Source organism: Ctenopharyngodon idella, chromosome 3 (genome assembly GCF_019924925.1).
Source record: "Ctenopharyngodon idella isolate HZGC_01 chromosome 3, HZGC01, whole genome shotgun sequence".
NCBI lineage: Eukaryota > Metazoa > Chordata > Actinopteri > Cypriniformes > Xenocyprididae > Ctenopharyngodon > Ctenopharyngodon idella.
This window is the reverse complement of record NC_067222.1, coordinates 34854975-34879214: the sequence shown is the minus strand read 5'-3', so window position 1 is coordinate 34879214 and position 24240 is coordinate 34854975. Positions and strand designations below refer to the sequence as shown.

General features: G+C 36.5%; 1 protein-coding gene across 2 annotated transcripts in view; it reads left to right on the top strand.

Moving 5' to 3' along the window:
* Positions 1-321: 321 nt before the first annotated feature.
* Positions 322-24240, top strand: part of plcd3a (phospholipase C, delta 3a) — a 31427-nt gene continuing 7508 nt past the window's right edge. The window contains exons 1-8 of one of the 2 annotated variants that reach the window (XM_051886269.1): positions 322-845; positions 10438-10605; positions 18407-18635; positions 19155-19284; positions 19392-19617; positions 20831-21032; positions 22880-23024; positions 23186-23338. In XM_051886269.1, the coding sequence (XP_051742229.1) occupies positions 758-845; positions 10438-10605; positions 18407-18635; positions 19155-19284; positions 19392-19617; positions 20831-21032; positions 22880-23024; positions 23186-23338 (1341 nt within the window). In that variant the 5' untranslated portion in view covers positions 322-757. Of the gene's footprint in view, positions 846-10294; positions 10359-10437; positions 10606-18406; positions 18636-19154; positions 19285-19391; positions 19618-20830; positions 21033-22879; positions 23025-23185; positions 23339-24240 lie in introns of those variants that run through there. The other variant, XM_051886270.1, reaches the window with a different exon arrangement.

Here is a 24240-nt window from a genome sequence, read left to right as displayed (position 1 = left end):
GACGCATCAAACTATAATACATGTGCTATCAGTGTGTGTATAGTTGTGTTAATGTATTTCCTTACCAAAAAAAAAAAATGTTGCCGATTTCATAATAGCCTATAATTTTACTTTTATTCTCATCTATTTTATCTTGTTTTTATTTGATATTTTAATTTATTTTATTTTACGTAATGTCATTAGAATGACAGCAGATGGCAGCATTTACAGTCGTGTTTGAGCTGACAGAAATCTCACACAGCAGCTGTAGTGGCTGCAGAGACACTTGAGTCTGAATAAACACAAGAGGTAGAGTCCAAGGAAAAAATCTTTGTGAAGTTCATGGTCTAAATTCAGACAGCGTCGTTTTTTTTATTTTTGTTTGCAACAGTACTCTCCAAAGACTATTGTTTACTGCTACATTAAAATAGGCTAAAAACAAAAGTAAAAACCAATTACACAGTCTAGCTCTCTATTCAGATAGTTTGCCTTGAAGCAGAGGCTGTGACACAGTAAGTGTGTCACAGTGTGAGTGAGTGACTCGTGTTCATCAGCGAAATATTTATCGCTCCTCGACGGACTCGAGTTACGCGCTGCGCTTTTAGAAGCGTCAAGTGTTAGGACACGCGTCACAGCAGCAGCGTTGATTTCACATGCATTGACAGACAGATTTAAACGCATACTTCAGAACTTTTTTGTCTACTGATTATTCACATTTACCACCTGGTTCAAGACGGTTATAAGGAGCACTGCCTGGAACCGACGGAATATATTCAACATGTTGGGGAGAAAGAAGAAACCAGAGCCCGTTCAGACTGAAACTAAAGCGTTCGAGTCGAAAACCCACGATCCGCTTCGGAGGCTTGGTGAGATGATCACACATTAAGGGCAGAAATGCCTAATATAGGCTACTCTGAATGTTACTTTAAGTATGCACTATTTCTTTAACCTTACAGGCAGTAAACCAATCTCAGCAGCTAACTTAGTTTAAACTGTAGAAGTTCGTATTGTGAAAGGTGTCAAACGAACAAATTCACCCATTCCACACTAAATCAATAAAGACCTTTACGCTTTGACATCTGTTCATTTTGCGTGACATGAATGTGAATGCTCGACATTTGCTGTGTTTTATTAACCATTTACTGTCTTTTACTTTTTTTTTATTTATTTATTTTTTTTAAACTGTTTTAGGGAAAGAATACGCTATAAATACGCATTATTTTTTTTCATTGAGACCTGGATTTGTGATATATACAATAATAATTAAACAACAGTTAGTTCTGGTCCTCTGATTTGATCAGCTGAGCGTATAGCATTACGGCTCTGGGACTTTTCACTGTTTGTATCACTCTGGTTGTCTTTTTGTTTCAGACCACAGATTGTGAGTGGTGCAAATTTTTTTGCTAATGTTGTTGGTGTTGTACATTAGGAAACTAAAAGGAAGTTCATCCAGCTGTTTATATATATATATATATATATATATATATATATATATAGTAATAGTTGGTCTATGTACACAAACATCAGAAGCTTTGCTTTTTAAGACAGCTTGTCGAGTTAAAATTAATTCTTTGAAACTTCTTTGTTCCTTTTCAACAACCTTTTTTATGTTTTTGAATGCAAGAACACATCCTGTGTGAACATTCCCCTAAGACTTGACAATGCAACAATGTGTATATATATATATATATATATATATATATATATATACTTACATAATGTGATTGGTATGGCCTGACATATTTTTATCTTTCATGATTGGCCTCACTCGTAACCACTGACTCTTCTCGCACACTTATTTTCGCACTCATGTTTACATCTCATCTCCGCCTTTCAGCAGCATGACTCCATCTGAGATCACCGCCACCTACACCTATGGCCCATGCTGTTCATGTAAAAACAATTCAACATGTTTTCCTTTTAATATCAGCATTTATTTGGCAATTACATATTATTATGCAGCAAGCTGATATCTCAGACAGGTATTGTTAGTATCAGCCCAGTCCTGAAACCAAACCAAACTAAAATAACTGTGCTAGTTTATGCTTCTGCACTTTATTTTACAGAATGTGTACTTACAGTGTACTTACCTAAGAAAATACTAGGTAATATAAGGTAACTACGGGGTTGAGGTTAGGTTTAGGGGTAGGTTCAGGGTTAGTACATATAGTTATTTCCCAGTTACTGTAATTACCGTAATAAGTACTGATATAAAGTGCTACCCTTCACACTTTTAAAAAAAATGAACCGCAGTAAGAGGGTGGAGAGATAAAAATATTTGAAACTATCTAAAATAGATGTCATTATATGACTGATTTATCATGTAATCCTGGAATGCCTGTATTCTAGCATATTACACATATATTATTATGCCGCATTCTTCATGAACATTGGCTCATTTCCACGGAAAGTAAGTAGGGCGTATTTATATCATTGTTTAACAGTGCTGGTCTTTTATTGCAGCGCAGGTCTTTCATCAGTTGTGTATCACACCTATGCCTGATTTATCTGGGTTTCTTTTGCATTAACTTATGAATGTGCTGAATATTGTCACTATATCAAGTACAAGACCTGCTGAAGACTGGCTTCTTCACTTAACTACAGCACTGTGACTGCAATTACTTGAGAAAGAGCTTAGCTTAAACAATTGAGAGTGGGCGATAACCCTGCCTCAGTTTAATTAACTGTACTTAATGTTGTGCTCATCAGTATTATTTTCCATAGCAACATATGCAGAGTATTTTTATTGAATGTTTTAGTAAGACCTGTTCCATGGCTGCCATAGTGCTGATTTATCTCTGCCATGGTTACTGTGTCAATAGATATTCTATAAATATTATCAGTGTTCGGATTTATTGCACTTGTAAAATGATGTTGAGTGGCTTGTTTGAAGGGGCTGTGCAAGTTGGTGCTCTTCAGTGGCGTGATTCAATGTTACTATGCCAGTGCTTCAAAATACAGCACTCCAGTGGGAATAATCAAGAGGTTCTTGAAAGAGAAAACCATTAATTAGTTGTTTTAGGGATGAGATTTGCTGATAAACCCAATGTGATGGGTTGATTTATGTTAAGTTGCTCCCAAGTTGCTCTAGTTGGTTTACGGTTCTTGTGATTCTGCTAAATGACAAAGTAACGAGAGAGAATAAGTCATCCATGCAATGTGCCCACATTTATTCTAATTATAGATGTGCTTACTATGGACAAGATGCACCTTAGGTGAACTGTAGGAAACTGTAATAGTCTAAATGTTGCATTTGTGGAATAAAATATGAATATAAATCTTATAAATCATATATTTTCACTTAAGTCTACACTACATTTACATTTAAATTTATGCATTTAGTGGACACTTTATCAAGGGAATTAGAATAGAACTACCAGTCAGAAGTTTGGGGTTGTAGAATTTTGTAATGTTTTTGAAGTCTCTTATGCTCACCAAGCATACATTTATTTTATTTAAAAAATACAGTAAAGACAGTAAAATTATTTGAAATATTATTACAATTTTAAATATCTGTTTTCTATTTAAATATATTTTAAAATGTAATTTATTCCTGTAATGTCAAAGTTGAATTTTTAGCATTATTACTCCAGTCGTCAGTGTCATGTGATCCTTCAAAAATCATTCTAATATGATGATTTGCTGCTCAAGAAACATTTATTATTATTAGTTGTGCTGCTTAATATTCTTGTGGAAATCTTAATACTTTTTTCAGGATTCTTTGATAAATAGAAAGTTTAAAATAACAGCATTTATTTGAAATCGAAATCTTTTGTAACATTATAAATGTCTTTAGCCTCACTTTTGAATAGTTTATTGAGTCCTTTCGAAATGAAAGCATTAGTGTCTTAAAAAAGAAAAATCTTGCTGACCTCAAACCTTTGACCAATAGTGTACGTTAAAGTTAATTAAGGTTTCTTCATCCAAAAATCAACTGAAGTGGTAGTTTTCATTTTGTATTACCAGTTTCCTCTTCCTCATTCTCACTAACCCTTAGAATTAAGTGTCCTGCTTTCTGTCCTACTGTATGATTTGCCACATACCTTATGATTTCTAAGTAAGTGACCTTTATTATGACTGCTAACCTGTTTGCATGTGAAATAAGTGACATCACCATGTTGTGGGTTGCTGTCAGAGCTACAGTTTGCACTGACAATAAACCCTTAGTAAAGCTTGTGGCATATTCACAAAACAAAATGCACCAAATTCTTCAGTCAGAAACGTTCAGGGACTCAGTTCTAATATGAGGTCCGTGATTGTGACGGCACAGCCATGAAGATGAAGATGAAGCTGTTTTTGTAGCTTGGTTTCAATCATTTAAAGCTCCCTTAAAGGTGCTCTCAGGAATTTTTTGCTTATGTTGCTAGGCGAGTAGAAGTCAGCTGATCATATGTTCGACCCCTGTGAGGCGACCCGCTCTGTGTAAAATAAATGTGCTTTTATTAGGCTGCTGATATGCAGTGTTATTTTAGTATTACTTATAGTATTTTTTAATATTTTGAATTAGCTTTCTACATTTTCAGTTTTAATTTAAATTTTTAGTAATTTTGTTATGTGTTTTAGTTTAGTTTTTTATATTTCTATTCAGCTGTAAGTTATTGTTATTTCAGTTCTAGTACAATTTTAGTACTTCAACTTAAAGGGGCTATATGTAGAATTCAGAAACCCTTATTATTAGCGACACCAGTGGCCATTAAGTGAACTACAGCCAGCAACTTATGCCTATCCTCGTATTCATTTACACGTACCGTACAAGAGACTGAATGTAATTCAATACCCCAATATACTCACAGCGAAGTTCTTTGCTTAGAAGAAAAAAGAAGTTGGAAATAGCTTTGCAGTGATAAACTGTTACCGAACATCCAGACGCCGTCCACACTGCTGAGAGTGACGTTCAGATGTGCTGCACACTTTCCTCTCTCTCTCAATAACAAAATAAACACATAACAAAAAGCAGCGTTGAGAAAGCAGGAGTTAAGAAAGCATCTGATCATAGCGATGTGGATATGTTTGCACAATTCACCGGCATCATGTTGTCAGATGAGGTAACTTTACACTGTTATAATGGTTTGATACAAAGTATATTTGAGACTATATGTGGACCTAACGGACACATGCACGCAACGGCCATTGTAAGACTGCAAGTGCACATAAAGTGTGCCATTTGGGACAGGGCTAACATAAAAATCATTCTACAGGCTTTCATTGACAACCTAAAAAGTTTTTTTTACATTTTGTTACAAGCTGTTCACACATTGGGGGATAAAAAGATAAACACATGAAAATTCTTACATATAGCCCCTTAAACGTATTTTATTGCATCTAAACTCTTCATCTAAACTCTTTATTTCAGCTTTACTTTAATGAACAATAGTTTTAGTTAACAATAACAATGCTGATATGAGTCTTCTCATGTGTGGGCATTTTATTAAAAATAAATGTCTATTTCTCATAGAATTATATTACACACATTCTATTATACATAGAAATAAATGGGACTTTCAAAAAGTTCCATTCATTTCTATGTGTAGTTTTGGGAATGAGGGAAAAATGAGTGCTTCTTTTTACCTCAAATCATATATTTCTCAAAGTGTTAATTTCCGCGATTTGGTTTAGTTTAGTTTGTGATGGCATTTCATTGCCGTGTTCCCAGTAGCTTTGACTCTGCACTCTGGCAAACTCTGTCTAGTTTCTCTCTCCCTCTATCCCTCAGCTTTCCCCCCTGACCTCTGTGCTGTCTTTTACTTACACACACACGCTTGTCAGAGAGTCTTTATCAGGGTCTTTATATTCTGGTTGCCGTGGTGAGGGTCTCTTTGCTGCAAGCACTGTTGGCTGTTCAGCAGAAGCAGTTGAGGCAGTTTGCACGACCTCTGTCCTCCTCTCTTAGTCATTTCTCTTCTGTTGATCACAAACTTTTTATATTATTTAATTCTAGGTCCATTACTGTCACTCCACTCTTTCTCTTTAAATGATTGAAAATATATTAAAAATGAAAGAAAGCAATGTTTTATCACACTTCAGAGAGCTGAAGAAGATGAGAGGGTTTGAAGTAGTGTTGTCTAATGCAAATATCCATGCTGTGAAAGAATGCGGAGCAGCCATTACTGTGAGCATGACCTCTCCTTTTCCAGGTCTTTTTGAGCCCAAATTTGCCAAGTCCGCGGTTTTCCTGTGGAATTGGGCTACTTCTACACTGTTGCCTCAGGTTGTTTTTCATGTCCGCGGGTTGAATCGACCCCAAATAACGTGATATTTACCCCCCGGAACGTGATTTTTACCGTGGGACCCCTCTGAAATGCGATTGGGCTAGTTTTGAGGAGCAATTGGGCGGGTTTTGTTATAAAAACCTGGCAACCCTGGCCACTAAGCCCAATACAGCTCTGGCAGAAATTCAGGGGAGAATTTGCTAAACAGTTGTACAACGTTTGCATACAGTATCTGCGTCTGGGGTTGCCATCAGGAAAGGAAGGGACAGTTGTGGTTTTTTGTAGGAAAATAAGGGTCGGAATAAGGTACACACTCAAAATATTTGTACTGTACCACACAATGTATGTCGTTTCAGTATCTACAGTTAAGTATGTGTATGAAAGATGTAAAGGTTCTCAGACATAATTAACACATTTGGATCATTTGGTCAAATCAACCAAATTTCAGAAACTTTCCCAGCTCAAATTTTTGATTTTGTTAATATTTTTGTTATGGGATGCACCGATACCATTTTTTAAGGACAGAGTACGAGTACCGATACTTTTTTTCTAGTACTCGCTGATACCGATGCCTATACATTTATTAATTTCTGCTGATGTTGCAGTTTTCCAAGCACAACACAGTGAGACTAATGAATGTAGGACAGCTTCTTCATTATTACTCTAATGAAAAAGTAATAATTTTTATGTGCTTGTCACAAACTTAAAGAACAAAAATTTCACAGTGTCCAATAACCTTCAAAGGGCATAATTACCAATATATATAATTGTTGTTATATAAAAAGAAATTTACAAATTACAAACAATACAACAAATACTATAGAGATACAAATTAAATAAACTTGTTTTTCAGATACAGTAGGTTTATTTACCATGTATACATTTATTTAACATATTTTGTTGTTTTATTAACGTTAATGACAAATATAGGCTACGGTCCCTTTAAGACCGAATCCATGGATACTGACACATATCCTGTTTTCACCCAAATGTTTACGTCCACTTAAGCCATAACCGACTGTATTTACGTGAGATACTCCACACGATGGACATTTTGACAACTATTTGTGCATTTGACCATTCAGGCGCGAGGAGAACTGATCGCGCGCTGTCTGAGAGAACTGGGATCGCTCGCGAGAGGGAGCGCCTCTGGTCTGTGTCATTCAGCGCGATTCCGTCTATCCCGCCTTCACAAATCGATAACGAATTGTGATTGAAAGCATGTAGTTCGCAATGTGTGTGTTGTCATCATTAATTTGAAGTATTTCCACACCCCTGAGGCTGACATTGTTTCTGTTGCTGCCGCCGGTGTCTCTGTGCGCGGAAAATTCTGTCAGTTAGCCTACGTCACGTGAGGTATCGGTCTTTGGTATCGGGGGTATTTTTACGAGTACGAGTACAAGTACATGAGCTTGGTATCGGGCCGATACCGATACTGGTATCGGTATCGGTGCATCCCTAATTTTTGTTAACATAAATGAAGAAGAAAGCCAAAATATTAACCTTTTCACACGCGTCATGCTTGTCATGTGAAACACAGCAGCCACAATAGCGCTGTATGACAGATGTATCATTTTTTTTCCGCTTTTCCTTTTCTATTCAAATTATTCACAAACTTGTTAGCTATGTCATAAACTACCTGATATTCTGATGTAAGTGTTTTGTCGTTTAAAAACATATATAATGATCATGTTAGCTGATCTATAACGTGCGATTGGAGCCGTCATGTTTAAAGAATCATGTCAGATTTACAACAGGTCAATTCCTCCACTTCTCTTGAAATACACGTTAGATCAGCGTAGCAGTCAATAAACGGGACAAGGGAGGTCACGTACGGGACAAATCAATTAACGTTAGGCCCAGTATACGGGACGTCCAGGCTAATACGGGACAGTTGGCCATTTCCGTGCAAAAATTTGTGCATTATTCACTGCCCAATCCAGTTAAAGGCACTAAATGCACTAAAATAGGGCTGTGCTTTAAGTCATTGTCATTCTTTTCAGTGCAAACGTGGCTTATAGACTGTGGCTTATTCACATGACTTAGTGCTGTTTGCCTGGCACAAATAATGCTGCACTATTACAGCAGCATTATTTGTGCCAAATAATTAAACAAATAATTAAAGACACTTACGATTCCAAACTTTTGTTTGGAAGTGTATGTATCTTTTGGAAGTGTATGTTTTCTACTGATCCTGGTGGCAGTAATTCAAATCCAGCTAATCAAAAGCTTTTCTTAACCACTTAGTGAGCATGCTAATCTAAGTTAGCAAGGTTTTATCTAATTCCTTAAAGGGGGGGTATCACACACAGTTTCTGCCAATCTCATGTTAATCTCGAGTACCTAAAGAGTAGTATTGCATCCTTCATATCTCCAAAAAGTCTTTAGTTTTATCATATTTATAAAAGATAGATATGCTGTACCGAGTCTTTCCAAAAACAGCTGAGCACCTGGAGGCGTGCCATGGGCGAAGCTAAAGAGTGACGAGCAAGCGCAGCTTTTGCGTAGCGATCGTCTACAAGCTATCAGTGGTCAGCCAAACAAATGTATTTAAACACACACAATACACCATCGCATTATCCATGGATTCCCTTTTGAATCACTATAATGAATATAGCATATATTGAACGATGAATAATGAATTTATGAATTCACTACGTTCGTGTTGTTTACATTATATGCACTTAGGCGCCTATTGTCAACAAAACAGACATTTGAATCAGTTTTACTCACCACCTGCGGTTCTGACTCATGACCGTCATCATTATCACTGTGACCGCTCCATCTTTCAGTTTCAAACGATCTGTAAATCCAGTGTAGAGCTGGGCCTTGTTTATAAAACCATAAGCGCCGATCCTGAGGGCTTGAGCAGCCACAGAAAAACATGAGATATTCTCCATTCTTTTTAACCAATTAAAAAGTGATTGCAACTATCAGTTTCTATGGTTATTTTAATAACAAATATCGAGAGCGCTTCAATGTAATGCGTGAGCACAAAACTCTCAGCTCCACTGAACACTTGGTTCTTTGGGAAGCAAGGTTATCTTTCCCTCACAACCAAAAACACACTTCTTTGGTGACATTGTTGATTTCGTGAAGTCCTGTGACCTGTGCAGCACTGCCGACGACTTCCGTAAAGCCGAATGCACGTTGATGGGCGTGCTCTTGCTCTCTCACTCTGGTCAACGTGTGCGCACGCGCCCTTCCGGGAGAAGTGTCTGTACAAGGAATTCTGACCTTTCTGATGTCAAACAGGCACATACTCGAAAAAAAGAGCGTGAAGTTTATGAGGAATTGGAAGAGTATTTTTGGCACAGAAATACTCCGTCATACATCCAACTCGTGTTTTGAAACTTTGGCCATGTTTAGCATAAGAACGCAACTCTTTAACAGTGTAAATAAATCAGAATACATGAAATAATATTATACCCCCCCTTTAAGTGAACTGGCGCTAAAACAACAGAGCGTGTGCAAATAAGTGACACTTTCAGCGAGCACCATTCAATCTTACTGAATTCCTCCCTCAGCCTGGTTTTTTTTTTTTTTTCTTTCTTTCTTTTTTTTCAGCTCAGCCTATTGTAGCACAGCACCGGGCTGCACAGACGGGCTTAACTTAGCTTTGAAAAGTCTATAAAGAGCTCAGTGTGCACTACTGGCAATTTTGCTCTTAGTGAGCAGTCTTTTTCCAAGCTTGCACAAGCCTGTAAAGGAGGGAAAGCCACTTTAATCTAGACAACCAAATACCGTTGATGATTAAAAATGAAAATGTGAAAAAAACAAAGTAGAAAAAACAGTTCATTTTGATATGAGCAGTCATTGCTGCTGACGTTGACGCACAGAAATTGGCGTCTTACATCACTGTGGGATGAAATCATTCCTCGTGTTTGTGACTGTAGACTCTGACCTCCCAGTGCTCTCACATCTCAAGTACGTGTGAGTGTACACATATAAATTTATTTTGGAAGTAATGTTTGAGCAATGTGTTGATTTTGGTTCATATTTTGGATGAAATTTCAAAACAGTGTATGACTCAAGACAGTGCTGGGAAGTGTTAGTCGCTGGCACATATAGCCTGAATATGAGAACAACCTTGGGACTGCACATTATGAGTGAATAACAGTATGTGTAACTCTTGGAGACTTGACACTTCAGATTTACAGCATGTAGCAGGTGTGTTGGACAGACTGGAAAACATCTAGAGCAAACAGAAGGTGCATTTATTTTAAAATTGTGTATGTGTGTGTTGTAGGTGTTTTGGACGATGAAGATGTGCGTGTGATGCTGCAGGGATCAAAGATGGTGAAGGTTCGGTCTCAGCGTTGGAAGAAGGACCGGAGCCTGAAGCTTCTGGAGGACTGTGTGACGGTGTGGTGTGAGTCCAGCAAAACCTCCCGCAAGGGCAAGAGACAGCAGACCTGTGAGTATCTCACCTGCCAGAACTGTGATTGAGCTGCATACAAATATCAAAATTCAGCTTTCAGCACAATATTTGTGAGTTCATAATTTGTGTGGCAAGCTGAGAAAGTGCATCATTTAGGGTCAGTTCAGTAAGTGAGTTCCTGAGGCCTTTTTTAACAAGAGATGTTGTGTTTCAGTTTACCTTCCCACATCTCTGTTTAATTTGAATCACACAGAAACAAAATACAACATGTAATTTGAGATTAAATTCAGTAAAGAGAGCCTTCTTTACAAGTTCAAGGGTTTTGTCTAGTGAATTTATTCCTTTATAAATTAATTTGGGTGTAATTAAAAATGTGGTTACACTTTAGTGTATTTTTACACTATTAACTGATTTTTGCCTCATTAAACCCCTAATTACTGCTTATTATTAGTTAGTAAGGCAGATGTTAAAGGGTTAGTTCACTCAAAAATGAAAATTATGTCATTAATTAGTCACCCTCATGTCGTTCCACACCCGTAAGACCTTCATTCATCTTCAGAACACAAATTAAGATATTTTTCATAAAATCCAGTGGCTCAGTGAGGCCTCCATTGACAACAAGATAATTTACACTTTCAGATGCCCAGAAAGCTACTAAAGACATATTTAAAACAGTTCTACATGTGACTACAGTGGTTCAACCTTAATGTTATAGAGCGATGAGAATACTTTTTGTGCACCAAAAAAACAAATAACGACTTTATTCAACAATATTTAGTGATGAGCGATTTCAAAATACTGCTTCATGAAGCTTCGAAGCTTTACGAATCTTTTGTTTCGAATCAGTGGTTAACGAGGTAAAACGAGGGTTCATTAGGTCAAAAGTGTTTAGAAATTTCAGTGGTTCACCACTGGGGGGGTGTGACTTTGGCAGTTCGATACATGCTCTGAACCACTGATTCGAAACAAAAGATTCGTAAAGCTTCGAAGCTTCATGAAACAGTGTTTTGAAATCGCCCATCACTAGATATTGTTGGAAAGTCGTCATTTTGTTTTTTTGGCGCACAAAAAGTATTCTCGTCACTTCATAACATTAAGGTTGAACCACTGTAGTCACAAGAACTGTTTTAAATATGTCTTTAGTAGCTTTCTGGGCATTGAAAGTGTTAATTATCTTGCTGTCAATGGAGGCCTCACTGAGCCATCGGATTTCATCAAAAAGATCTTAATTTGTGTTCTGAAGATGAATGAAGGTCTTACGGGTGTGGAACGACATGAGGGTGAGTAATTAATGACAGAAATTTCATTTTTGGGTGAACTAACCCTTTAAGTTTAGGTATTGGGTAGGATTTAGGGATGCAGAATATAATCATGCAAAATAAGGCATTAATTTGTGCTTTATAAGTACTAATAAACAGCCAATATTCTATATAAATGCATGTTAATAAGCAACTAGTCAGTAGTTTTATTTAAAAATAAAAACAAATTATAATGTAGATATTTTAAACAGTGTAATAGATTAAGATTTTTTTTTTTCACGTGCAGCCACTTTGGAGTCAGTAATTTTCATGGAAAAAAATAAAAAATTAATACAATTATTTAGAAAAGACACATTGGTCAAAATTGACCATAAAAGACACTTATAATATAACAAAAATGTATATTTTAAATAAATGTTCTTTTGAACTTTTTTATTCATCAAGGAATCCTAACAAAAATGTATTGGGGTTTCCACAAAAATATTAAGCATCACAACTGTTTTCAATAATAGTAATAAAAATGTTTCATATTCAGTTCAGCAAATCATCATATTAGAATGATTTCTGAAGGATCATGTGACAATGAAGTGACACTGAAGACTGGAGTAATGACCATCACAGGAATAAATTAAAATTTAAAGTGTATTCAAATATAAAACAGTTATTTTACATTGTAATAATATTTCACAATATTACTGTTTTTGCTTTATTTTTGATCATATAAATGATCACATAAATGCAGGCTTATTAAGCATAAGAGACTTTCAAGGTTATACAATACAGAAAGAGTTTGATGATTCAGAAATGACTTGACAGAATTTACGTTGACATTCTAGTGCACTGACGTCATGATTGTAGGGATGCGGGAGCCATGATGCCAGAACTTTACATGTGAATGAGAGACTATAATACTGATTTAGCATTTTTTGGACTATTTTTCACAACGAGTCGGATCAAGGAGTCATAGTCACACCCTAGAGGAAGAATAATAGTGAGAAAACAAACACACGCTATTTTAACTAGTGTTCTTTCTCCACTCTCTCTCTCTGACCTCATACTTGGCTTTGAATCAAAACAAGACATTATTAATGCTATGTTTGCTCTGCTCTCTTTGAATACCTATTGTTAGCCTTATCCCAAAGGACACAGCAGGTTTTAAATCTAATGACGTTAAATTTTTAGAAAATGAATGCCACTGATTTTAACAGGATGGATGGATTTGGCTTAGTGTAATGAACTGTAGCAGTGACCCAATTAATCATAGGTCAGTCAAGGTAAAGATTTTCAATTGATGTCGAAGGCCTAAATGCTGCGCCAGATACATAAATAATGCGAAAAGGTTACACAATGATGAGTCAATACAGGTGCCATCACAATAAATGTATTGGTCTTGTATTTTTATGAACCATTATAGTTTATGGTATCATTAGGTCTTTCAGTTGATTAAAATGTTTTGAATTAATTGCATGATATGCTGATTAAATGAATTAATCACATAGATGTTCAAGATTCAAAGACATTATTTTTTTGGTAGACAAGTACATCATTGAATAGGCATTATAGAAATAGCATTAGAGTTCAGTATATGGTTTTATTTTGACTGAAAAATTGTTATGTTTGGAACAGTTTGGAATGACTAAATAATGGCAGAATTGTTGTTTTTGGATGAAAAATTCTATATATGAATATGTCCTTGAACTTTGGAGATCCAGTATCATGCTTTTTTCCCTATATTAAACCGACTCACTTGCTCTGTGATATATTGCTCGGCATTTTCTTTTCTTTTTTCTTTTTTGAGGGACAGGACTTTCCAATCAACGCAACAGCAAACAGAAAACCCATAAAGTTTTATGTGCATATATCTGAACATATTAATGCATGTGTGCAGGTGTGTGTTTGTGTCTATACACTGGCTTAGACACTCAGCTTCTTTCCAGTTTAATTTCCTCACAAGGAAATTAAACTGGAAATATTTCAGTTTATGAACTGATTATGAACCAGAACTATCTAAAGTTCCCTTTAATTGCTGGTTACCCAGCTAACAAAAATATGTTCTAAAAACATTTTGCTAACACTCCAATTAAGTTATGAAAACGTCCAGTTTTTTAAACATTTAAAAACAATTTTTTTTTTTGATTATGCGAATGTTGGGAATGTAACTTATTAATGTTTTCTTCCAACTGAAACGTTTCAGAAAAAAAAGTTTAATGAATGATGTATAAATATTGTTTTTGTGCTAAATTTCAAAGACCAGATAACTGGCCAAACTTTCTGTTAGCGTTACTGAAAAATGTTCATAACTTTGAGAGAGCCTTGCCAGAACATTAGCCAAAACGTTCTGAGAACGTTCCCCGTTTTCTGGTTAGATGATTTCAGACCAGCAGATCTGGTGCTTTTATACTTTAAATAGAGATTTTATGGGACATGGCCCAATTAATTATCCCAATCTGTTACTTTCACCTTGCTTTTTTAGGTGATTCTTAATCTCTTTTTTAATCACACAAATTAAACCTTTGCTCCTAGTATAATGGAAACATACCACAGATTCATCTTACTCTATCATCCCTAATCTCTAGCTGTTCAAATGATTGATAATCTTTTTTAATCTCACTTATGCTCTTCAAATGGAATGATAATCTGCTGTGAGAGTGAAGAGACTTCCTGCTATAATCCCATTCATGGCACTTTACTGGAGCATGGGAACGTTATTTCTTTCATTAGACCACAGGTGTTGTTGGACCCTATTTAGGGAGCCTTCAGCCTCTCTGTCATTCATCTCAGCCCTCTGAAATATTTGTAATCACCTCAGCTGTAATTATGTGATCTCTCTTCACTGGCTGTGGAGAGATATCTGAGGCTATTCAACTCTAAAATACAACAAAATACGCCGCCGTTATTGATATACATCTACTGATTTTATTTTGTTACGTTGTTACGTTTTTAACCAAACATAAATCCTAAATCACTCCTGAATTAGACTAACACATGAACAACAAATTGGAAGCATTTGTATAGTAATATAGACATGTGAGTGGATGTATGTTTCTAAATAAGTCATATGTTTCTGGATTTTGAAACTTGCAAAGTTTCCATATGCACATCTAGCCGTACAGTACTGTAGGTTAAAGCCCAGGTCATATGCTTATGAATAATCCCTGCTCTCTGGAGGATTTATGGATCTTTCTGATGACCTCTGAATCCCTGAGGATAAAAGTGAACCGGTAACTAATCAAGTGACTCACTGTGATTAATAATTTGTTCTCTCTGACACACACAATCACAGGGTAGTGTTAGTAAGAACAGATGTCACTGTGTAACTCCTTTTTAGATGTTTTGTTATTTTGGTAAATAGTTCTATATAAGATATTGTTAATTATATCATTATGTAATAATTGTTTTTTTAAATTTTAATTGGAAAAGATTTGTGCTTTATTATTTTTTATTAAACGGTTAGTTCCTGTCCTTGATTTTGATTGGTCAATAGCTGTGTTTTATTCACGATAAAACGCGACTATGACCACTTCACCCAACGGTTCTGTGTATCACTACACAACACACTTAGCCGTTTTATAAAATCAATAAGGTACTTGAGGCTAGAGCTGTATCGTGAATAAGTCACGGCTGAAGCACAGCCTCTCGTACCTTATTGCTTACTTTTGACTCCTTCAGATATGCTGCATTTGTAGTGTAAACATAAAAGCATTTTGATTCACCTTCAAAAGTCATCAAAAGTCCACCCACTCACTTGTCAGTCATCCACTTCAGTAAAACATAGGCCTTTAAGGAACTACTGTGGTATGCCAGACACTAACACGCAGCGACTCAGATCATGTGAAGCACACACAAGTTCATTTTATACAGGCACTCAGCTAAAATATCAATGAGTGTTCCTCTTGAAACCTCACATATATTCATTTGGAAGAATATTTGTAAACAAGGATCATGTGACACTGAAGACTGGAGTAATGATGCTGAAAATTCAGCTTTGACATCACAGAAATAAATTACATTTTAAAATATATTCAAATAGAAAACAGTTTGTAACACAGTTCGTAAGATGTGGGAAGAAGGAGGCGGGAACCGGCGAACATTCAACAATAAACTTTAATAAAATAAACAAAGAACAAAACGAAAGTAATGCCGGCAGACCCTCGCGGACGTCTGCCGGCCACACAAACATAATAAAACAAAATAAAGTCCAGGCCTGGTCCTCTCTCGTCCTTCACTGTCGTCGCTCCTCCTTTTATGCTTCCGGAGCTCCTCCGTGAGAGACTCGAGGCCGGTGCGCCTCACAGGTGGAGCTCGTTAACTCTCGCGTCACCAGCCTCGCGCCGTTCCCTCACGGCTCTCGCCCGCCCTGCTCGTCACACAGTTCTTTTAAATTGTAATAATATTTCACAATATTACTGTTTTTACTGTATTTTTGGTCAAATAAAAAAACGCAGTTGTAGTGAGCATGAGAGACTTCTTTTAAAAACATTAAAATCTTACTGACCCCAAACTTTTGAATGGTAGTATATAGCGTGAAGTTCACTTGAAAATGCTCATAAGCCTAACACTTATTTGATGGTACTTGTCAACTCGGTCTCTCTTTCTGTTTCTGTCTTGTGCTGTGTCACACTGGGTTCAGGAATGCAGGCTCAGCTGCTTCTGTCCAATCCCAGCATGCCCCTCACAGCTCACTGACTGCCACGCACTTGAGGGAATAAACATAGTCCACTTAGTACATGACTGTGTGTGTGTGTTCGCATTACGCGAATAAGTGTTTGTGCATGTGATGTTTCATCACGCACCGCTTCATTCCTCTGTTATTTTGGCTATTTATTAGGGTAGATAAAGATAGAAGACACATGTTTATGGCATAAGTGTCAAATAGGCTGGACTAAATAATGCCGGTCTGGCTAGGAGATGAGTCTGTCCAGGTGTCAACGTGCTGTTAGGCAGGAGCTCCTCATTGGGCAGCAGATGCAGGGCCGGACCCCTGGAGAGTTCATGCTCCCACGGATCTATGCAGCGGGCTTTAATGAGGAATGCCAGTGACATAGTAAACGCCCATTCACTGCCCATGTCACAGCACACACGCTGTTAAAATTAACACCCTTCTTCTTCATACACACAAGAATTATGAATGCATATTTGTCAGACAGCTGTTGGAAGTGGGCAGGGAGTCTGCCATTTAAAAGAGCTTGTGTCTGTCTTCCCTTGTGTCTCTTTGTTTAATTGCAGTGTAGGAGTTTCCACAGTTCAAAGACGTTATTGTTTCGACTACTTTCTATGCTATGCTAGATTAAGGTTCCTCATTATACTGTAGCTGACTTGATGTGCACACTTGAAGAGTATTAGACTCTGGAAAAAATGACGGGGACTAATAGAAGAGAGGGGAAGTCTTTGTAATACATAATAATTAAATCTCATCGTATTAGCAGTAGCATTTCTCATTTGATGGTGGTTGTCTGCAGTGTTGGGGAAAGTTACTTTTTAAAGTAATGAATTACAATATTGCGTTACTCCCCAAAAAAGTAACTAATTGCGTTACTTTTTGTGAAAAGCAATGTGTTATGTTACATTTGTGTTACTTTTTCTCACCTGGGCTTGGCTTGCCTGTTTGTTTTGGCAAATGTAAAGGCCCTTTCACACCTTTTTGGTTAAACTGGATCATCGAAGGTCAGCAGAAAAGTTAATAAAGTGAGATTAAATACATAAAGTATATTTGTATTTTTTAACATATTTAATTATTTCGGGTTTGCATAATATTTTTATAATATAGTTTGCATTTCACTTTATTCATTTTGAAGAATACTGAAGCTGTTTTTGTGCAAGTAAAATGAGTATGTTCACATTTAGTCTAGAACTATAATAAGCATCATGTTGACACAGCGCACACAACGCCTCTGCATGATTTCTCTCAACATGGGGGCAAGAGAGGTGTCAGGCAATAAATGGGACAGCAAAGTAACCTGTATTATTTGAAAAAGTAACTCAGATATGTTGTTGTAAATGTAAAAGTAATGCGTTACTTTACTTGTTACTTGAAAAAAGTAATCTGATTATGAAACTTTTGTTACTTGTAATGCATTACCTCAACACTGGCTGTCTATCTAAAGCCTCTGCTTGGCTGTCAAGTGTGTTTATATGGGTGTGGGTGTGTTTTAGGAGCAATGAGGGCACATCGTAATCATTTTTTGGCACTCTGTTGCACAGGTCATGTTTTACAAGAGCCAAATTAATCCTCACACTCATGTGCAGCGTCAGTGTGATGACATCTTTGACCTCCTTCTTGCATGGACAATAATGATTTAATAGTTTTATTTAATTTATTTTTTGCTGTAAGTGTTCCGGTTGCTTGTTTATTATTTCCCAGACTGTTTATGTTTTGTTTGTTTGAGTGGCCTGACTGCGCCAGACATAATGACATTAAGTTTGTTTGAAAGTTGATTGATTCATTTCTTTATGCAGTTCTATTTGGTGCCAGTAGTTTCAAATAAATTACACACTTCACCTTTATGTAATGTATTATGTGGATTAATAGCAGTAGTAATGGATTAAGCACTCATTTGTGTGTGGTTTCTCTCTGTCAGTCTCTGTGACGGAGGTGGAGTGTGTGCGGGAGGGCTGTCAGTCGGAGTGTCTGCGACGGATGGCAGGTCTGGTTCCAGAGAAACACTGCTTCACTGTGGTCTTCCGTGGGGGAAGGAAAAGCCTGGATCTGTGCTGCCCCACACAGGAGGAAGCGGAGTGCTGGGTCCGAGGCATTCGCACACTCAAAGACCGAGTCTCCAACATGAGTCAGAAAGAAAAGCTGGACCAATATCCTTAAAGCCATACCTGCAGGGTGAAACCTCTAGAACTTAGTACTAATTACAATCTTTCCTAAAAGCAAGTAGACACACGTCCACTGCACATTAGTGCCATTTACAGCATGTAATACACATTTAATTATAGTTTTTAAATAGAAGGCTTATGTTTAGTTTCCTTGAGCAATAAATGCACATGTAAACACAATCTCCATTACTCAGTGAGAGAGCTGACTATTTATAGACCAAATGTAGAACAGATAAACCACATATAAAAACCATGCTATTTCTTCTCACCTTAAATAACTTTGTCCTGTTTCTCTTTCCCCCAATGTGTCTTTCACTGTATTATTATTATTTTTAACCTGTATGCCCTTTATTATCTTTTTCTCAACATGAAAAACTTGATACATTGTTCCTTTGGTCTGAGGTTGTGTTGCAGAGAGATTGTTTATAGTTTCATACTGTATAGCTGGCATCATGTTGTGAATGCATGTTATCGCTTTGTCTAGTTTTCCCTAACTGTTCACACTTGGATTCGAAGCTATCTGAGACATGCGGATCAGAACCAGGATGGGAAGATGAGCTACGACGAGGTGAAACATCTGCTACAGCTGATCAACATTGACCTGAACGAACAGTATGCTCGTACCCTCTTTAAGGTTTGTGCGAGAGAGCCATGTAAGTGGCAGGAGTGGTTGTAAAAACGTGTTTAAATTAAATAAAGCCTCGAGCAGTCTCTCTCTTTTATTCCTGCTCTTGTCTGTAGAAGTGTGATCGTTCCTGTGACGGCCGGCTGGATCACGTGGAGATTGAGGAGTTCTGTCGTGAGCTGATGCGCAGGCCGGAGCTGGACGCGGTGTTCAGGCATTATTCCGGTAACGGATGTGTGCTCACCACCTTGGAGCTGCGGGATTTTCTTGGAGACCAGGGCGAGGACGCATCACTGGCCCATGCGAAGAGTCTCATCCACACCTATGAGCTCAACAACTGGGGTACACAGCCATCAGAACCACACATATAGATGGTTTATGTACTGTATATTATATATTTACACTACCGCTCAAAGGTTTCGGGTGTGGTGGAAACCTTAATGTTAATCTTTTAACTCAGTGAAGACTCTTGAACAATGGAGTTTTCCATCCTTCAGTTTATTCATTACGGCCAGGAGAGTTCTTAGCAGAAAATCTCACCATTCAACATACATGCAGAATATTTAAATCCTTACTCTTTCTCACTGGTTCACTTATGTCATTTTTTTTCTTTCATCTCTCTTAGCAGTTCTTGTCTTTTAACCTTTTCAGACAATCTGTTGGCCTTTCCCATTGATTCAGCACTATCAGCACTCTTGACTTCATGTTACATTCTCTCATATCCTCTTTTCCCTTCCTATACACTGCTGAATTTATATTATGTATATGCAGTTTTTTAAAAATATAATTAATTATGATTTATAAAATTATTCTTCCACATAGGTTAGTAAGCTTTTTTAATGTCTCTTAGGCTCACCAAGGCTGCATTTATTTGATCAAAAATATAGTAAAAACGGTAATCCATTTTTTTTACAGTATTCCTTGATGAATAGAAAGTTCAAAAGAAAAACATTTATTTGAAATATAAATGAAACATTATAAATTTTAAAAATGTAAAAAAAAAAAAAAAAAAAAAAGTCTTTCTGACCCCAAACTTTTGAATAGTATAAATGCAGTAATATATATATATATCCAGATACCTGGAGATAGACCTGTCCTGTAATATGAAAAATGTACTGTAATATGACCCATGGTGCTCATGCAGGCACCGTCAGTTCAAATCTAGCTCACATTTATTTTGCTGTCCTCCCATTATTTCCTGTCTGCACTCTACTGTCTATGCTGTCAATAGAAATGAAAGGCCAATTCAAATCTATTCAAAATGGCTAATGTTGTATACAATCCAGTCTGTTGAAACCTGGAGCGAAAACCACGCCTGAAAAACTGAAAAACTCCACTTCCAAGAACTAGTGTGAGCGCATAGCTCAGTAGTGTGTCATTGGTTATTGTGCTAAATAACTTGGTTATTCCTGATTGCTCTTACTGGAATTAAGATTAATATCCTAGTAAAACTAAATATACAATACAAAGCATGTATGAAACACTTCCTCAGCTATTGAAGCTTGTGTTTAACTGTGTTAGCTTTTGACCAATACATTTTCTTTCTGACTCTCAGCCCAGAAGAATCTGTTCATGACCCAGAACGGTTTCACCATGTACATGCTCTCGAAAGAGAACGATGTGTTTAACCCGGATCACGCTCACGTGTATCAGGACATGAGCAGACCACTGGCTCACTACTACATCTCTTCCTCTCATAATACATACCTGACTAAAGACCAAGTGACCAGCGCCAGCAGCACTGAGCCTTATATCAGGTACAATACCAACCCACCCACACCTTATAATCTGCCTCAAGCATCTCATAGATAAGTCATGTAGAAGAAAACACACTTATACTTTGTTCTGTAAAATCACAATCATTGCTTGAGTCTGCGTTACAGCATTCACTAAGCTTAGCTTATTTTCTGACCATTTGTGTTGTGTTCTGTTACACTGACTAGGAGAAATTTAATAGAATAGACAAACAAGTACCTTTGTAAGTTAGAAACTAAATAAAAGTATATTATGCCCAAGGTTCCAGTAAAAGGAAAAACTTTTGAGGTAGATGAAATATACTGTACATCACCATTCAAAACTTTGGGGTTTGTAAGATTTTTTTAACAAACATACAAACAGTAATATTGTGATATACTATTACAATTTAAAAGAATTGTTTTAATATATTTTTTGTCTATTTGAATATGTTTTAAAATGTAATTTATTCCTGTGATGCAAAGCTGAATTTTCAGCATGATTACTCCAGTCTTCAGTGTCACATGATCCTTCAGAAATCATTCTGATATAATGATTTGCTTATTATTATCAGTTTCAGTGAAAACAGTTGTACTGCTTAATATGTTTGTAGAAACCATAACATTTTTCAGGATTCAGAAAAGCGTCTTTTGTTCAATTAAATGCATCCTTGCTGAATAAAAGTATTCATTTAAATCTTTTTTTTTTTTGGCTGAAATTTGTTGTGTTATGACAGAAAATGACAGTATTTTGCACTGTAAAAATGTTTTCATGTGGTAACATTCAAAATAATTTTTGGATTTAAATATGGTAAAATAGTGCTGATTAGCTAAATCAAATCATCAGATTAGCTAAAATATTTGCTAAGTGAACATGCAATGTACAGGACATATGTGGAACTTTATAAATGTGATGCAGTGAGATCCAGACAGATGAGCAATGATTATGTCAGAAATCAAATTTGAATAAGGAATAACAACTGTAAAAATGTAAGATTACAGTGACAACAAATGAATCAAGTAAATATTAAAATAGTAATAACAATTAAGTTTAAACAAGAATAAATACGATCAATCTTATTCTATAGTTTATAATAAATTCCAAAGTATTGTATCTAACAGATGAAGATTGTGAAGGTCAGAGTATAGAGAAAGAAGGACCCAAAAGAAGTAAGATATTTGCAGAATACAAGGAGAGGAAGAACAGAAGAAGCAAAAGACAAACGTGAAGAACAAAATAAGAGCATGCAGGAAAGTTACATTCTCTTAAACTTGTACATAGCTTTTAATGACTAGAATTAATAGAAAAGAGATTAATAAGATTCATAAAAATGAATAATTAAAAGACATTAATCAAAAGAATACATTAAATAAATTTGAATATGAATAATTTTGCATACAAATGAATGACAGATAATCCAATTCTGCAAGGCTCATGTGTTGTCCAGAATTAAATATTTAATCATATAATATTTTTTTAAATATTTAATCATAATCATACTTAATCATTTAGTTGATCCTGATAAGCGCTCATTGTCACAGTTGTAAACAAAACAGCTTTCTTCTTCCACAAGGGATTTGGCGTCACGACAACTTTGTTTCCAGTCGAACCGTTAAAAAAAGCGACACGTGTCTCCCTGAAGTCCTGTAGAATTCAACCATTCAGATAACAACTTCCAAACTCCCAAAGTGTTTCCCATTTTGTGTGCTATCAGACGTTCAGCCGTGGGAGTGACATCTGATGCTGAGACTAGAGGCAGCTATACAAAATTACAGATCCACTGGGTTATGAGATACAACACTAATGATGACATTTAATGTTCATGCTCTTTGTTTGTGGTTAAACTCATGGGTCTTGTGTGCGTGTTTAGAGCTCTGCATCAGGGCTGTCGATGTGTTGAGCTGGACTGCTGGGATGGTGATAAAGGAGAGCCCATGATCTTCCACGGACACACGCTCACCTCCAAAGTGCTCTTTAAAGAAGTCATCGAGACCATCGCTCAGTACGCCTTCAAGGTGCAGACACATCAAGCATAACAACAGCCGATAATGAAAATCTTTGTATAATGCAACAATATGGGTTAGCGTAGCATGCTTTTTTTTTTTCATTTTAAATAGTTCACACTTACTGTAAATAGTTGTTTCTCTTTAACAATCATGTCTCTCTCTTTCCGTAGGCATCTCCATATCCTCTGATCTTGTCCCTGGAGAATCACTGCTCAGTGGAGCAGCAGGCGGTCATGGCGCAGCACCTTCGCTCCATTCTGGGCAAAAAGCTCCTGAAGAAGCCACTTAATGAGCTGCCCCTCAAACAGCTGCCCTCGCCTGAGGTCACACACACTTCTGGTTTTCCTCTTCCTTGAATTAATAATTTATCAAACTTCCAAAAATGAAGATATTTTTAGGCATACCCGAATTTAAAAAAGCAAAAGAACCGAATGTATTTTCATTATGCTAAATGGACACCACCTGCTAAATGAAACATTCCATGTTGTAATTAGGTCATGTGACCTCAGTGTAGCTTTCTACTGTTTGAAGCGTTTAGTGTTGCATAGTACTTTTTATGTAGGCAGTATGTAGTATCTACTGTACTGTGCAGTAAGCAGTACGCTGAATTTCTCTGTTAATCATAATTCAATAGTTACTGTAGGGTGAATTCAGGGTGATTTGGACACTTTTTGCCATTGAGATGACTGGGAAAAAGTGTCCCAGTCAACTTGAATTCACTCTGTGTAACTATTTCACACCTCACGTTTTGCATAATGACAGTGTTCTGTCGCTCGTTTGCATTTACACATATATACCATTCAAAAGATTGCGGTCGGTAAGATTTTTGTAATGTTTTTGAAAGTCTTTCACTAAGACTGCATTTATTTGATAAAAAAAAAAGAGTAATATAGTGCAGTATTTTATTACAATTAAAATAACTGTGCTGCTTAAAGGGTTAGTTCACCCAAAAATGAAAATTCTGTCATTTATTACTCACCCTCATGTCGTTCTACACCCGTAAGACCTTCATTCATCTTCGGAACACAAATTAAGATATTTTTGTTGAAATCCAATGGCTCCGTAAGGCCTGCATAGCCAGCAATGACATTTCCTCTCTCAAGATCCATTAATGTACTAAAAACATATTTAAATCAGTTCATGTGAGTACAGTGGTTCAATATTAATATTATAAAGCGACGAGAATATTTTTGGTGCGCCAAAAAAAACAAAATAACGACTTATA